Source organism: Cyprinus carpio, chromosome A4, assembly GCF_018340385.1.
Source record: "Cyprinus carpio isolate SPL01 chromosome A4, ASM1834038v1, whole genome shotgun sequence".
Classification (NCBI taxonomy): Eukaryota; Metazoa; Chordata; class Actinopteri; order Cypriniformes; family Cyprinidae; genus Cyprinus; species Cyprinus carpio.
In genome coordinates, this window is record NC_056575.1 from 23,808,711 (window position 1) to 23,825,228 (window position 16,518).

The following is a 16,518-nucleotide window of genomic DNA, read 5'->3' on the forward strand; positions in this document are numbered from 1 at the left end:
ATTTGGATGCATCAATTTCAACAAAGCAAGTTAAATGCTGTTATTTGCATGCTCAATTATGACATGTATACATTCAGGAATATATGGGAATTTATTTGGTAACAAAATGGGAAAATATTCCATATAGTTGTTAATCGTATGACTCTGAATTTTAAGAATTTTGAGATTAAGATGAATTTTAAGATTAAGATGAAAGATTTTAAGTAAAATATAAAATATATTTTAATATAAAATAATCTCACAAAACATCATAATAGGTAAACAGGGAGCAGCTTTGAGTATACCTGAATGTGAATTTGTGAAAAAATGTTTCAATGTAGAAAAAAACTGGGAGGCAAAAGATTTAGGACCAATGATGAAAAAGGCAGAGCAAAGCAAACATCCGTTGATTTTTTTATTCAGCTGACAAAAATTACATAAAAAATTGTGTGTAACCAGTTTGATGGGGATTCCTCAGGAAGTAGTTATCAGTCAAAAGAAACTGACACAGATGACAACAACATCCGAATTGATAAACGATACTGAGACTGGATTTAAGGAAGCAGAGCATCAGCTACCAATTGAATTATGGTCTCAAAATGATTCAGATGTAGCATTGATAAAATAAGCAAACCCAGTGAGAGTACAACTTAACCCTCTGGGGTCGACTAACGCAGATACGCGTTTTGTGGCATATTCTCCTGATAACACAGAAAAGAACTTAAATTACACTTTCAGTTTTGATCGTACAGATAAGAGCAATACATAAATCGAATCTGTAAAGGGTCTACTTTTATTTGTATACACACATAATAACAACAAAACTTTGTGCATTTATAAAATAAAGAAAACAAACAGAGTGTGCTGTCTGCCGCCTTGGTTCTGCGAGATCTTCATTTAGAAACACATCATTAAAATGAACTGTAACTCAGCAAATACTCAACAAAGAGACATGAGAGATATATCTATAGAAAGCTTGACATGTCTAGTTTTAAACTGTCTTATTGAAAATAAATATTCTGTGATACAGTAATCCATATCAAAACAACGGATCCAGTATTTCACGTCTCCCTTCATTATATCTAATGTGAACACTCCACCACTGAGCGCGCTATTGATATTACAATCATCCACGTGAAGCTCGTGCCAAGTATATGCCCACTTCACAGCAAACAAAGCACCAAGACTGTACTTCACGTTTTTTAATGTTACTGTTTGCTTCACTCTGAGAGGAATAAGACATAATTCAGCTCAAGAAGACCGCTGAGAGCAATAAGATTTGGATTACCTCAGAAAGAAAAATGAAGCGGCTTGACCCAGCAGAGATCATAAACATGAGTAAGACTTTTTTTTATTATTAATCTACTTGTATTAGTTTTCATATAACTTGTCCACATCTTACTAGTTAGACTTTTTCCAAACTATTATTCCTGACTAAATGTATAATCAAGTGAAACATTATGAAGTTTCATTTACATCATCTCAATGTTTCACGATGCTAAGATGTTTTTCTTTTTTTTTTTTCCTATGTTCTATAACATAGACAGCATTATGATATAAAAGTAACATGAGTTATAATGTGGCTAGCTTAATGTCAGTAAGAATGATTAGACAAAAGTTTACTGTGATAGGGCTATTCTCTGTTATATTTACGAATATAACCATATACTTTTATAACTATATATATAATGCATAGGCCCCCTGTAAATACAAAGCATTTTATTGTGTTTTCGTGATTAATCATTGAAGAATGTAACTAAGCTTCTGTTCCTGAATATCTGCTCTGGTGTAAATATTTTGAATGATTTATACCCCGTCATTGGTATTTGCAATAGTCTGAGGTATAAATGTATCAAGTAAGCTGTAAATATCACTTATAATAAATGTGTTATGTGGTAATTGTGTTCTTTTTTCCCCGCCTATAAATTACTACTAGTATCAGTCACAATAATGTTAGGCTGTTTTGTGATCATAGCTCCATGTAGCTTTGTTTTTCTGTAGAATCTTTATATTACTATCACTCTCTGTTGTTTAAAGTGATAAAATATAACTTAATTCCCACCATATTTCTGATATTATCTATCAATCTAATCTGATTAATTTGATCGTTCACTTTTATTTTAAATCCGCGAGTGCAGTGCACCTGCATCGCGTTAGCACTCGTTAGCATGTCATTAGCGTTTCCATTTGTGCCTATCGCTGTTTTCTTTCCTCCTCCCCTCTCTCTCGTTACTCTCTCTCTCCAGTTTTCACAAGTTCATCAAACAACTGTGTAGGGATGCACCGAAATGAAATTCTTGGCCGAAGCCGAATAATAATGAAATGCTTGGCCGAAGGCCGAAGGCCGAATACCGAACGCGGTGTTTCGCATTTTTTCCATTTATTTTGCCAATTTTTTCACCATTACAATAATTAAATAGTAAAAAAATTGCTTTTTACTATTTTGTGTTGCTTTTCAGGTAAATAAATAAAATAACAAAAATACAATTTCAAAATATTTATTTAACACTGAACATTTTTGAACATTCCAGCAAATATTATACAAAAAACAAAGCACACTATAACTTAAAAATAAATAAATTAGTAAAAAAAAAATTTCGGCCATCTTTGAAGCCCCCCTTCTTGAATAGCCTATGTTAGGCCTATAACTGACTGCTGAAAGAATGTAACTCTGTATGTCTACAACAACAATGTGCATTGAATAGTGCAAAAAATGTGGATGAACCCACAACAAATGAATAACTGTCCTAGACATAAGCCTACTTAGCCTACTTCTTCAGGAAAAGTGGCAGGTTCTTCTTTATGAAAAGTAGCTTCTCTGCTTTCTCACATGAAAGTCGGTTCCTCTTCTCATCGATGACATGAGATTCAGCACTAAACAGTCTCTCACTGTCGGTGCTTGTGCATGGAGCAGACAAGTACCTGCAGAATAGTTGAACATTTTATTGCAGTTTTCTGACAGTTGCTCATTTTCAAAACGAACAATGTCTTCAAGATAATGAAATGGTTGAAAACCCAGTGTAGGCCTACTATTTTACTACACTGAAAATAGTTAAATTTTCACAAAATACATAATATAAAATATAGGAGAGTAAACACTTTACAATGTTTGTTAACATTATTGCATGAACTAACAATGAGCAATACATTTGTTATGGTATTTATTAATCTTCGTTAATGTAAGATAATAAAAATATTTTCGTTCATGTTAGTATAAGTGCATTAACAATTTTAACAAATAGGCCTACCACTTTTGATACTTTTTTAATTCAAAATTACAAATGTGATACTTAATTTTAATACTGTATTAGTAAATGTTAACATTAAGATTAATAAATGCTTTTAATAAGGGTTTTTCATTGTTAGTTAATGTTAAAAATATAAACTACTTATAAAGTGTTACCATAATCCAAAATATAAATAAAATCTTAAATTAATTTCCCATACAAGTAGCCTACCTGCGTGCCATCTGCGCCAGGTCGGGAAAGCAGCCTTGATTGGTCCTCCAAAATTCGAGAGGGTTATTGCTCCTGGGGATGGGGACTTCTGAGAGATACCCATCTAACTGTTGAGCGATCGAGCTTGTCCTCTGTCTTGCAAATGGGTTATTCTCTTGGAGGATCTCATCGAACATGTCAGACAGCGAGACTGTGCGCGGCTCATCTGTAGTACGAGCCCGTTTACTCACTGGAGTATATCAGGATATCGTCTATATAGATGATGACAAAGCGATTCAGGTACTCACGGAAGATCCCATTCATATAGTTCTGGAAGACGGATGGGGAGTTGGACAGGCCATACGGCATAACCCGGTATTCGTAGTGTCCTGACGGGGTTATGAAGGCAGTCTTCCATTCATCGCCTCTTCTAATGCGGAAGAGATTGTAGGCGCTTCGGAGATCGAGCTTAGAGAAGATACTGACACCTCGTAGCTGTTCCAAAGCTGCTGGGACCAGAGGAAGGGGATAACTGAATTTCACTGTTTGGGAGTTCAGGTGACAGTAGTCTATGCACGGCCTCAAGCCTCCATCCTTTTTGGCCACGAAGAAGAAACTCGAAGCGGCAGGGGACATAGATGGACGGATGAATCCATGACGCAGGGCCTCCTGAACGTACTCCTCCATGGCCTTCTGTTCCGGGATGTTCCTCCCTTTGGGAGGGTCGCTCCAGGCAGGAGGTCGATGGCACAGTCCCATGGCCGATGAGGTGGTAAACGTGTAGCCAACCGCTTGCTGAATACATCCTGGAACACCCGGTACGCTGGTGGGATTTCCACTATCACATTAGTCGCCGGGCTCTCCACAGAGGTGGCCTTTCTTGGGCGATTAATACACTTCTCAAAACATTCATCACTCCATTTGAGAATCTCACCGGTTGCCCATTGGATATGTGGCTGGTGGGCGTTTAACCAGGGGCATCCCAGGATGATGTCCGCAGTTGACTCCTCCAGCACCATGAACGTGATTTCCTCCATATGCAGGCTGCCAACGTGGAGGAATAGTGTGGGGGAGTAATGGCGGACACGACCTCTACCCAGCGGCTTTCCTTGGATGGTGAGTATTCTCAGGTCGACTGGGCAGTTCTTCTGACGAACATTTAATTCTTGGAGGATTTGGGTTCTAATGAAGTTCCCAGCCGACCCAGAGTCGATGAGGGCTTGCGCTGAAACACAGGAATGAGAATTACCGACATGGACCAGAGTCTTAAAGAGTTTAGAGGTTTGAGGTGGAAATTGAAGTGTACTCACCGCTGGGTGTGGAGGTCGGACCGGGCAGTTGGAAATCACGTGTCCGTCTCCCCCACAATAAAGACACAGGCTTTCATCCGTCGAAGACGCTCTGCGTTGGTAAGATGGTTCGAATCAACCTGCATTGGTTCAGGTGCTGGGGCGGTGACAGATGTTGAAGCAGGCGGAGGATTGACAGTGGGAGTATTCATGTGGGAGGCGTATAAACGTTGTGACACTCTGATAGTCTTCTGAATAAGATTCTCAAGTCCCATGGTGTCATCGTAGACGACTATTAGCTGCTGAACCTCCATCCGCAGACCATGACGAAAAGCAGTTATCAAAGCAGTTCCGTTCCAACCACTCGTTGAAGCCAGAGTGCGAAATCGGAAAGCATACATGCTGACGGACTCCTCTCCTTGATGAATATGATATAACTGGTCATAAACGGACAGTTCAGCGGTATGCTGACCAAAAACATCTTTCATGTGAGCTAAGAAGGTGGATAGTGAAGTCGTTACCGGAGCATTTGTTTCCCAGAGTGGTTGAGCCCATTGTAGTGCTCATCCAGAGAGAAGCGAGATGACGAATGCAACGCGACCGCGTTCATTCTGGAACAGGTGAGTGTTGGCCTCGATGTAGAGCGAGCACTGAAGCAAAAACCCACTGCAATCCTCCGCCGCGCCGCTGTATGCCGCCGGTCGGGCCACGGGACTGGCAGAGGCAGCTGACGAAGTAGTCGTTGTTGCAGGTGGCTGCTGTACGTGTAGGTGGTGCTTGCTGTACGGCCGTGATGATCTCGGGAGAAACATGGGTTAGGTGGGTTGTGGTAGTGAGGACCGTACAGCGTGAACCAGTGCAGCAAATGGATCCGCGGTGCGGTCCCTGCCTGTGTCCGGAGAGCTCTGCATAAGGTCTGATCTTCTGTCAGACAAGACGGGAACACAGAGGTAGGGTGTAGGCTGTGACTCCGTGACACTCAGTCACATACCTAACTGAAAGGCTCATTATGCAGCTCATTATGCGGGCCTTTGTCTTCTCAGGTGTGAATCACACTAATATTGATGGTCAATCACGCCTACATGCATATGCCCTTTCGAAACAAAAAGTGTCTTAGAAAATTTAAAGCAATCTGTTGTTTTCTGTGAGCGAGTAAACAAGATGAATTTCACATAATTCATCTACAAGATCCAGGTTTGATAGTCTTGTGAACAAATGTTCTGTGTGTGTTTTATGACCTTATTTCAGTGACTTCAAAATTGTAGTTTTTCACTAACCACGCATAAACGTTGTTTTCTCAAAAACACAATTATGTACATACATGCTATTTACATATTATTGTAGCCCAGTTTGTAATTAATATAGTGTTTTCAGACTTTAGCCATTTATATGTTTATAAGCAACTGAAAAAAGCACAAAAGTCAGGGGATGTCAAAACTTCTCCAGGCCCCCAAAACCCCCTTAGACCCCAGAGGGTTAAGCCAGATGCACGTCTACACAGAAAACTGCAATACCCTTTGCGTCTTGAGGCTCTAATAGGCATAAAAAACACTATTGAAGGTTTAGTGAAGGCAGTAGTATTAATAGAAACAACTAGTTATTGTGACACTCCAATTATGCCTGTAATCAAATCAGACAAAAAACAGATGGTGTCTTGTGCATGACTTATGAGCAATCAATGATATAGTAGAGGATTCGCCAGCTGAGGTACCAAACCCGCACACGCTACTGACAAATGTCCCTCCTGATGCTAAATACTTTACAGCAGAGGTGGGGGACTTAAGTCGCAAATTGTATGACTTGAGACTTGCTTGATAAATATTCATAAAAGACTTGACTTGACTTTGACTTGATATTCATGACTCGAGACTTGACTCGGACTTGAGTTAAACTCGAAATAACTTGTCTTTTATAAATATCTGTTTGTTTTTGATCGCACAGCAACCTAACCAAGTGACGCAGTAGGCAAGCAGAGAGAGCTAACATAAGAGCGTGGACACACTGTTGCCAACTTAGTGATTTTTTTATTAATTTTTTTTCAAAAAAGCACCTAGAGACAAACCTAGCGATTTCTTGGACAAACCTTATTTAGTTTTTTTAACTCGCCAGGTACTGCTCCACGAGCACGAGGTCTCTTTCCCAGCGCACGCACACATCTCTCTCGGCGTCTGCTCTGTTCAGCGAATGGCTGAGAGGAGCAGCGCTTTCAGTTATTACAAGATATTCTGTCACTTCAAAATTTTTTTTTACATGCAAATATAGCCGAAATCACAGCACAGCCATTTTCTTTATCTTGTGTTTATTTGATTTCATTTGACGATGTCGTGATTATGAATCAGGATTTTTGTGCAGATTAACATCTAATGGAGAGCTGCTAGTCTTAATGGGCTGCTTTTTAGTAACTATTTCATATTCATCCCGTTGTCTTACAACAGAAACAGAAAAAAATATACCAGTGAAAACAGCTTTATTGAGAATTTGGCTGCATTAAAATACAGTTTGTGAGAACTACCAAATGAATTTTGTATGACACCTTTTTTTTTTTTTTTTTTTTTTTTTTTTGCAATAGCTCTTAGTATTTGCATGAGTACAGCATCTAATAATTGGTCTTCAGTGTTAGACCTTGAGTGAAAAGCCTATGGATAGTTTTGGGGATGCACATAAATATATTGTATGCACATACAAAGACAAAAACAATATACGTATATACAGACTTGCGAATCCAACCATGCATACACAAACTAACAAAAAACTTGCAAGGACAACCATGCACATGCAAACAAACAATAAACTTTTCATTCATACACACACACACTCACTCACAAATATTAATAAATCATACTCACTCAAATGATCTCTTTCTCTCTCACAGATTAATAATGTAGGCTACAATAGTCAATATACCTGATTAATGGATGCAAGATTTGTGTGATTCAATTATTAATATTTTTTCTTGTTGTTATTCTTTTGTTAAAAAGGAAGGATCTAACTTAAGGATATGTTCATGTCCCATAAAGTTCATGCCTGTTTGAATGCCATTTGGTGGCATAGAAACCATTATACTTGAATTGTTTAATACTTTTCCATGGTTTCCTGCAATGTTTGAGGCATAATGAAATAGTTGTACCTAAATACTATTCATGCTTTTATGTTGGACTAATTTCAGTTACAATTTAGGCTATGTAATTTAAAATTGTATTTATTTTTAGATTTTTATTGTATTAACAACTCAGCTATACAGTAGGTAGACAACCAAAATGGGTAATACCGTCGCGCGCACCGCTGCCGCAGGGCCTGGGCGTTAACTGCAAGTCAGTCGCGTGTTAAATTAATTCGCGAAACTACCGCCAGGTGGCGCAAAGGGATGGATTGCGAACTGAATGTAATTGTAAAATGAGATAAAAGGAGGAAGTAAAACAACAATAACATTATGATATAACATTGTAACATCTTTAAAAACCATTAAAAAATGTACAGTAAGTTAATTTCAAAATGTAGGATAGTCTTAGGCTACAGTCTACTCATCAAAAATTCAAAGAAAGACCTTTACACAAAGGATATATGCATGCTATTGTTATTAAACATTCATTAAATATAAGGCCTATATACGGATAAAAAGCTAAATGTTTTCATTTCGGTTCATTCTTGGTTTAAAAAAATCCTTCAGGTTCCATTTGCAGATCGAAATGAGAACGGTCCAGCATTTAGCAATAATTATTATTAATTCTGTTATTATTCTTGATTTTTCAAACTGCTAACACTTTGCATTTTTTAATTATGCCTTTACTGTGTGACCAGAAATTGAGTATTTTCTGTTTCAGGTGTTTGATCGCGCTGATGCCTCACGCACATTCATTGGAAACAGTAGCCATTCACCGTGCCACTCAGTGCGAGCAGCAGTCCACTTTGGCATATTTTTGCTAATTATCTTTTTTTTTTTTTTCGTTGATACTGAAACATATGGAGCCTTTGGTCCAACTTTGTCAAAAAAAAAAAAACTATCTTGTGGCCTCAAGATACTTACTCGTGGCCTCAAGATAAGTAACTCGTGGCCTCAAGATACTAACTCGTGGCCTCAAGATAAGTAAACCCGTGGCCTCAAGATACTAACTTGTGGCCTCAAGATACTAAACTCGTGGCCTCAAGATCTAAGTAACTCGTGGCCTCAAGATTACTAACTCGTGGCCTCAAGATAGCGAAGTGTCTGACACATGGACCCTTTGTTATTAAACTGGACCCTGTACTGTAGTGCAATGTAATACTCCACATTCTGTGCAATATTCTCTGTTTTAACCCTCTGGAGTCTTAGGGTATTTTTGGGGCCTGGAGAAGTTTTGTCATGCCCTGACATTTGTGTTTTTTTCAGTTTCTTATAAATATCTAAATGGCTAAAGTCTAATCTCACTGTAATCAGCACACTACTGGGCTATAATAATATGGTGAGCAGCATGTATGTACATGATTGAGTTTTTGAGAAAAAAAAAATGTTATGCGGTGCATGGTTAGTGAAAAACTAAAAATGTTAAATCACTTGAATAAGGCAATAAAACACATACAGAAATTGGTTCCCAGGAATTTTGAGAACTGGAGCTTGTAGCCTAGAATTTTTTTTTTCTAAATGATGTGAAAATCATCTTGTTTACTCACTCACAGAAAACAATATATTGATTTAAATTTTCTAAGACACTTTTTGTTGTAAAAGTCATATGCGAGTAGGCGTCAACTATCATGAATTCACAACCTGAGAAGACAAAGGCCTGCATAATGAGCTGCATAATGAGCCATTCAGTCAGCTGTGTCACTGAGAGGGATGAGTTACAAGAAAGAATGTGAGGACAAAAATAATGTATATAATTTTATGTTTGTAGTTTATTTAGAATATATTTAATTATCCCACAACATAATTTAATATTCACTTGTGAGTGCAGTTTAAACAGTTTATTAGGATCAATCAAAAAAAAAGCTGACTTTCAAACTGAATTTTTTTGCATCATTACTCCAGTCAACACAATCCTTCAGAAATAATTTTAACAAACTTATTTTCTACAAAAAAACATTTATTGTTATTATTATCATCATTATTATTATTATTATTAATGTTGAAAAGAGCTGAGAATATTTTTTTAAGGTTTTTAGGGGGGATAAATTGAAAGAACAGCAATGATTGTTACATTTGTTACAGTTACATTTATTGTTACATTTATATTATTTACATCCAAGCTTTTGAATGGTAAAGTAGTGTATATTGTTATTGAAACTTCATAATATTTCACTTGATTATACATTTAGTCAGGAATTATAGTTTGGAAAAAGCCTCGGAAAAAGTCTAACTAGTAAAATGTTTACATGTTATGTGAAAAACTAGTACAAGTATATAAACAAATAAAAAGAGACTTACTCATGTTTATGATCTCTGCTGAATAAAGTGCTTCATTCTTTTTCTGAGGAAATCCAAAACTCAAATCCTCAACCACATCACATCTTTTTGGGGTTGAATTATGTCTTATTCCTTCTCATCGCGAAGCAAAACAGTAAAATAAAAAAAAAACTTGAAGAACAATCTCGCTGCGTTGTCTTCTGTTGCATGTGGGCGTATTCAAAAGCCGCGCGCTTCAGTGAAACATTTGAATCTCAAAAGCGCGCTCGGCGCGGGGGGGCGTGGTCGCATTAGAAGATAATGAAGGGAGACGTGAAAAACGGACATCGCGTTGTTTTCATATGGATTACTTTATCACAGAATATTTGTTTTCAGCAACACTTGTTTAGTTTAAAAGTAGACATGTCAGGCTTTCTATAGATATCTCTCTCATGTCTCTTCGTTGAGTATTCACTGAGTTACAGTTCATTTTAATGACGCATTTGTATCTGAAGATCAGCGCAGACAAAGGCTGCAGACAGCACTCCTTGTTTGTTATCTTTATTTTATAAGTGCACAAAGTTTTGTTGTTATTATGTCTGTATACAAAAAAAAGTAGACCCTTTACAGATTCGATTGATGTATTGCTCTTATCTGTACGATCAAAACTGAAAGTGTAATTTAAGTTCTTTTCGGGGTTATCAGGAGAAAATACCCCAAAACGCGTATACGCGTTAATCGACTCCAGAGGGTTAATATTCAGTGTAATATAGTTTGCTGCAGTTCTGCTTGTATTTATTTACTAGTAGTTCATCACAATCAATGCAATTCTGTTAATACAGTAATGTAAATCATGTATGCTGCATATCCATAGTCCTTTATAATTCTTCTATATATTTTATAGCATATATTTATACTTTTTACATGTTGTAGCGGGCTGAAGAATCATACGACAGGTTGAAGTGAAAATTGAAGCCCCGGAGGGTGTATTTATTGACAAACAGATATAACCGTGAAGGTGCCAGAGGTGTCAGGTGCTCGTCCTCGGAGCTGCGTGAGAATACCTGACAGACCTGCGAAAGCTGTCCACAGGTGGGAGAGTCCATCCGCATTGGCGTTGGCGGTTCCAGCTCGATGTCGCACATCAAAGTGGAAGTCCTGGAGCGCCAGGAACCACTGTGTCACCCGGGCATTGGTGTCCTTAGCCCGGGCCATCCATTGTAACGGGGCGTGATCGGTGACAAGGGTGAATTTCCGTCCCAGTAGATAGTATTTCAGCTCCAGGACTGCCCACTTGACGGCCAGCGCCTCCTTCTCTACTGCCGCGTACCGTTGTTCCGTTGGACAGCTTTCGGCTGATGTAGACCACCGGGTGCTCCTCACCGTCTTGTACTTGGGATAGTATGGCTCCCACCCCGGTGTCGAATGCGTCCCTCTGCAATAAGAAGGGACAGTTAAAGTTGGGAGCGCGCAACACTGGCTCAGACGTGAGCTCCGCTTTTATCCTTCTGAACGCTTCTTCTTCCTGGGTTCCCCACCTCACCTCCTCCGGCTGTCCCTTCTTAGTGAGGTCTGTCAGGGCTGTCGCTAGGGAGGAGAAGTTAAATATAAAACATCTGTAGTAACCAGCCAACCCCAAAAAGGCCCGTACCTGTTTCTTGGAGGAGGGCCTCGGGGCCGAGAGAATGGCTGCCACTTTTGCCTTTTGCGGATGGATCAGGCCCCGGCCCACCTGGAAAGCGAGGTATTTTGCTTCAGGTAGGGCAAGGTGGCATTTCTTGGGGTTGGCGGTGAGCCCCGTCCGCCGCAGTTTGAGAAGCACCCTCCGGAGCCGATCCAGATGGTCCTCCCAGGTCTCCGAGTGGATGACGACATCATCGATGTAGGCTGCTGCATAAGCTTGATGGGGTCTCAGCACGATGTCCATCATCCGTTGGAAGGTCGCCGGAGCTCCGTGCAGCCCGAAGGGGAGAACCCGGTACTGCCAGTGGCCACTGGGGGTGGAGAAGGCGGTCTTCGGTTTGGCGGCTTCCGTTAATGGCACCTGCCAGTAGCCTTTGGTGAGATCGAGCGTGGATATGAACCAGGCTCTCCCCAGCCACTCCAGCAGCTCATCGACACGGGGCATCGGGTATCCATCGAACTCGGAGACCTCGTTTAGGCGGCGGAAGTTGTTACAGAACCGGAGGGTGCCATCCGGCTTTGGAACCATGACTATGGGACTGGACCAGGGACTGCGGGAGGGCTCGATGATCCTTAGCTTCAGCATCTTCCGTACCTCCCTTTCGACTAAGTGTCGCCGGGCCTCCGGGATTCGGTAGGGCAGCTGTCGCACAATGGTCCCTGGAGGTGTGCGTACGTCATGCTGGAGTATGCAGGTCCGCCCGGGACGTGGGGAGAACACATCAGAGAATTGACTGACCAGATGTTGGAGCTCCGTCTTCTGGGCGGCCAACAGGTGGGGGCTGACGTCAACAACCACGGGTGAGGAGGCAGCTAGGGCCACAACCTGAGTCCTCGTCCCCTCCCAGCGCTTCAGGAGATTGATGTGGTACAGTTGACTTTCCTTCCGGCGTCCCGGCTGGCGTACTCTGTAAGTCACGGGCCCCACTTTCTCCGTGATGATGTACGGGCCTTGCCATTTGGCGAGAAATTTGCATGCTGCTGTTGGGACGAGGACTAGGACGTAATCACCTGGCTGGAATTCCCGTGGTTGGGCCGCCCGGTCGTATCAACGACGTTGGGCTCCTTGGGCTGCCGCCAGGTGTTCCCGGACGAGGGGCATGACGCGGTCGAGCCTTTCCCTCATCTCTCTCACGTGCTCGATCGTGGTCCGATGGGTGGTCGGCTGCTGCTCCCAGGCCCCTTTGGCGACATCGAGCAGGCCACGGGGCTGCCGCCCAAACAGAAGCTCGAAAGGTGTAAATCCTGTGGAGGCCTGGGGGACTTCCCGGATGCCGAAGAGGACGTATGGCAGCATTTGGTCCCAATCCCGTCGGTCGTCCGCAGCCACGCAGCGGAGCATCTGTTTTAACGTCTGATTAAATCTTTCGACCAGTCCATCGGTCTGAGGGTGGTAGACGGTGGTCCGAAGCTGCTTTACCTTAAGGAGGCAGCAGAGGTCAGCCATCGTCCAGGACATGAAGGGGGTGCCCTGGTCGGTCAGTATCTCCCGGGGTATGCCGACCCGGCTGCACAGCAGGAAGAGCTCCTGGGCGATGGCCTTGGATGTGGCTTTGTGCAATGGATTGGCTTCGGGGTACTGGGTCGCATAATCCACGATGACTAATATGTGTTCATGTCCCCGGGCGGACTTTGGCAGTGGCCCTACTAGGTCCATTCCTATCCGCTCAAAGAGCACCTCGATGATAAGCAGCGGGATTAGCGGAGCTGGGGGAGGAGTATGTGGTGATGTCCGTTGGCAGTCCGGACAAGCCTGACAAAACCGTTTGATCTCCGCCTCCTGGGCGAGCTCGACAAACATAACCTGTCTCGGATTCGTTGTGTAGTGTTCTGCACCCCTAGATGGCCAGCCATAGGATGGGAATGGGCGAGCTCGACGATCGTCTGTGTCCTCGTGTGTGGGACTACCAGCAGCTTCACCTCCTCTCCGCTGTGTGACACAGTACAGCAGGCCATTCTGGACCACGAAGTGTGGGGTTGGGTGTGGTGGTGGTTGGACCTCTTTCCCCTCAACCACTCTCACCTGCTTCCAGCAGTGCTTCAGCCGATCGTCCCCGAGCTGCTCCTTCACAAAATTTCCCCCACCCCTGACCTGCTGGAACACATCATAGAAAAGGTTAGAACTTTGGGGGGGGGGACTCACCATCCCGGGCGCTGTCCGATGCCAGGAGGGCAGGGCGCCTCGGCTGAAGTTCTTCCTCTTCTGGCGGTTCCCGGCAGGGCTGGCAGGTTGGGTGACTTGGGCGAGCAGTTGTTCAAAGCCTGGCCAGTTCTCTTCCCAGCAGGACGGGTACGGGCAAGTCCTTGACCACGCCCACTTCCCAGTGGCCAGGTGCCTGTCCTCGTGGAGAGGGTCACCCGTCGGGTTGGTACATTCTGGGTGTCCCCATGGACGCAGGTGATGGATAGGCGGGCTTTGGTTCCCATCCGTGGGGGAAACATGGAGGACTGGACCAGGCTTACCGCGCTACCAGAGTCCAACAGGGCTGTATACGGACGTTATGAAAACCTCGGTCTGGGGTGCCTCTCGCGGCAGCTCCAAATGGACGGCACAGCCTGCCAGCCAGGCGCGATTGGGAGAGAGTGGTGGCTCCGTTGGCATCGGCTCGTCTTGCATGCCGGGAACCGCCGACCTGCTGGCTGCGCGCCCTCTGGCGTGCGTCGCTCCTGGTACACCCTCCGGGGAAATGGCGGTGCTCGCTCCCCAGCCTCTCGTCGCATCGTCATCTCCGCTAGCTCAACGGCCTCGACGAGCTCTCCCACGGTGTTTGGATTCAGCATTCCGGCCGCCTGCCGAAGGGGCCGTGGCAGGGCATGCAAATACCGGTCCACGACGACGCGTTCGGCCACTTGGGCGGCGCTGGGGTCCCCGGTGAGCAACCAGTGATGGGCGAGGCGGTTGAGTTCGGCGGCTTGGGCGTGGGCTGGCAACCGACTGTTATAATCCCATGTTCGGAATAATTGGGCCACGGCGATGGGAGACAAACCTACGTGCACCAGGATTTCCTTCCGTAGTTCGTCATATGATTCCTTTTGGCGCGCTGGCATGGAAAAGTAGGCCTGCTGGGGTTCCCCGGATAGCAACGGCGCCAGTATCCATGGTAGTCACGTGACTGCAAAGTATGACTTGCGTGTTTACGTTAATCACAACAACAAAGTTGTCAGGCGTCTATGTCATCTGAGGAGATCTACGTTACAAAGATTAACCGAGTGTTGTATTATGAGAAATACAACCTTCACAGATTACGTAATGCTTTCGTTCTGAATTGATTCGTTTAAAAGACATTTCAAGCTTTCTGTAGATATATTTCTCATGTATGTGAGACACCACAATTTTAAGTTAATTCATTATCAGGGAAAAAATTCAAATGATCTAGAGGGCGCCTCCCTGTCCTGCATGCGCATTAATAATTTTCGCACAAACACTTAAATATGAATAATAATTCACATTTTGCATATGCATTAAACGTAAATTATTTTTTACATGCAATTATCCAAAATAAAACCAAACAAGATTTGTAATGAAGATAAAACAAATAAGGATAAATGCTGCGCGTGCACTCAGCGCCGCGCAAATCTTGCACGCAGACAAATTTACACACCTGCATTTAAATGCGGCTGCAATTTTATTTTTTTACTTAAATTATATGAAAGCAAGTAAAGAAGGCTCCCTTTAAAATCACTGAAGTTGTCAATTAATGAAGCTCTTATTTACAATCGTGTGTATTTTGTTGATTATAATGAGAGAACTTGAGTTTAAACATGAAAACCTTTTATTAATCCGTCCATTCTTTAGACTTTCAATGATTTAACTAAATTGTGCAGGTTTAATTTATTAGTTTCTTGTTTTAATTAGGCCTAAATAATGGGAAACGAAATTATACAGTGCCTCACGTTTACTAAAATAAAGAAAATCATTTATAATACACGCAACAATTTCTTAATCAGTGTACAGACAAATATATTTTCCCAAGAATTTGTCTGTCAAAATAAAGGACAGGTAACGAATAACAAAAATACATGTTGTTTTATTAAAATATAAATTAAATTATATGCCTAATATATGAGAATATTGACATTTTGCATATTAATCCATGTAGCCTAGCTCACAATAGGCTACCACATTTAATGCTCCGATGGAATGTAAACCACAATTTCTTTTGAATAATATAACACATAATTCATATTATATAAATAATACTGCACACCTATTAAATGTGTCAAATCTAAAATATGGTGTAATACTGTGTAGCTTAGAGAAAATATAAGCACAGGCTCAGGCACAGGCTTGACATTTATCCTGCTTGAATTCGTTCTAAGAAATGCACATAACTTCAAAAGTACCAAACTTTCATCTGTGAATATTAAATATTTTAACTACAGTGTTTTTCTTTAATTTTCCCTGACTGCAGCCGTCAAATGTAACACATCAGCGAGGCAAAGCTGACGTCTATTTGCGAAAATGTGCTTTGGTGCGCTTGTTTGATAATTTGTGATTAACCATTAAACAGGCAAGAGTGGAAAATGATTATCTGAGTTTAAGTAAAACATATCCAAAAGAATTTTTGAAATATTTGATATATTTTGGATTTTATGAGTTGTGACTCCCAGTTCACGTTGCCTGATTAGGGTATAAAAAAGGACCAAGTCATTAATCTGTCAACTGTTACTGGCCTACTTGCCACTGCATGTTTAAAACAATTGTATTCTATCCTATACTTTACCTGATGTAATGTTGACAAATTATATATCATTCAAAAGCTTACGAACTCAA

The 16,518-nt window shown here is 41.9% G+C and overlaps 1 protein-coding gene across 1 annotated transcript; it reads right to left on the reverse strand.

Annotated features, from left to right (window-relative positions):
• Positions 1 to 2,675: 2,675 nt before the first annotated feature.
• On the reverse strand, positions 2,676 to 3,945 carry LOC109110215 (zinc finger BED domain-containing protein 4-like). The gene is made up of 2 exons (XM_042735810.1): positions 3,438 to 3,945; positions 2,676 to 2,901 (listed from the first exon to the last, which is right to left on the reverse strand). The coding sequence occupies exons 1-2, from the start codon at positions 3,611 to 3,613 to the stop codon at positions 2,748 to 2,750; spliced, it is 330 nt and encodes a 109-aa protein (XP_042591744.1). The 5' UTR covers positions 3,614 to 3,945; the 3' UTR covers positions 2,676 to 2,747.
• Positions 3,946 to 16,518: the final 12,573 nt, after the last annotated feature.

What these genes read in the sequence shown, in the direction of transcription:
- LOC109110215 (XM_042735810.1), bottom strand. Translation starts at nt 3,613, where the DNA reads ATGTTCGATGAGATCCTCCAAGAGAATAACCCATTTGCAAGACAGAGG. An exon ending in CTGGCGCAGATGGCACGCAG is followed by an intron (nt 2,902 to 3,437) that starts GTAGGCTACTTG and finishes ACTATTCTGCAG; the next exon opens with GTACTTGTCTGCTCCATGCA.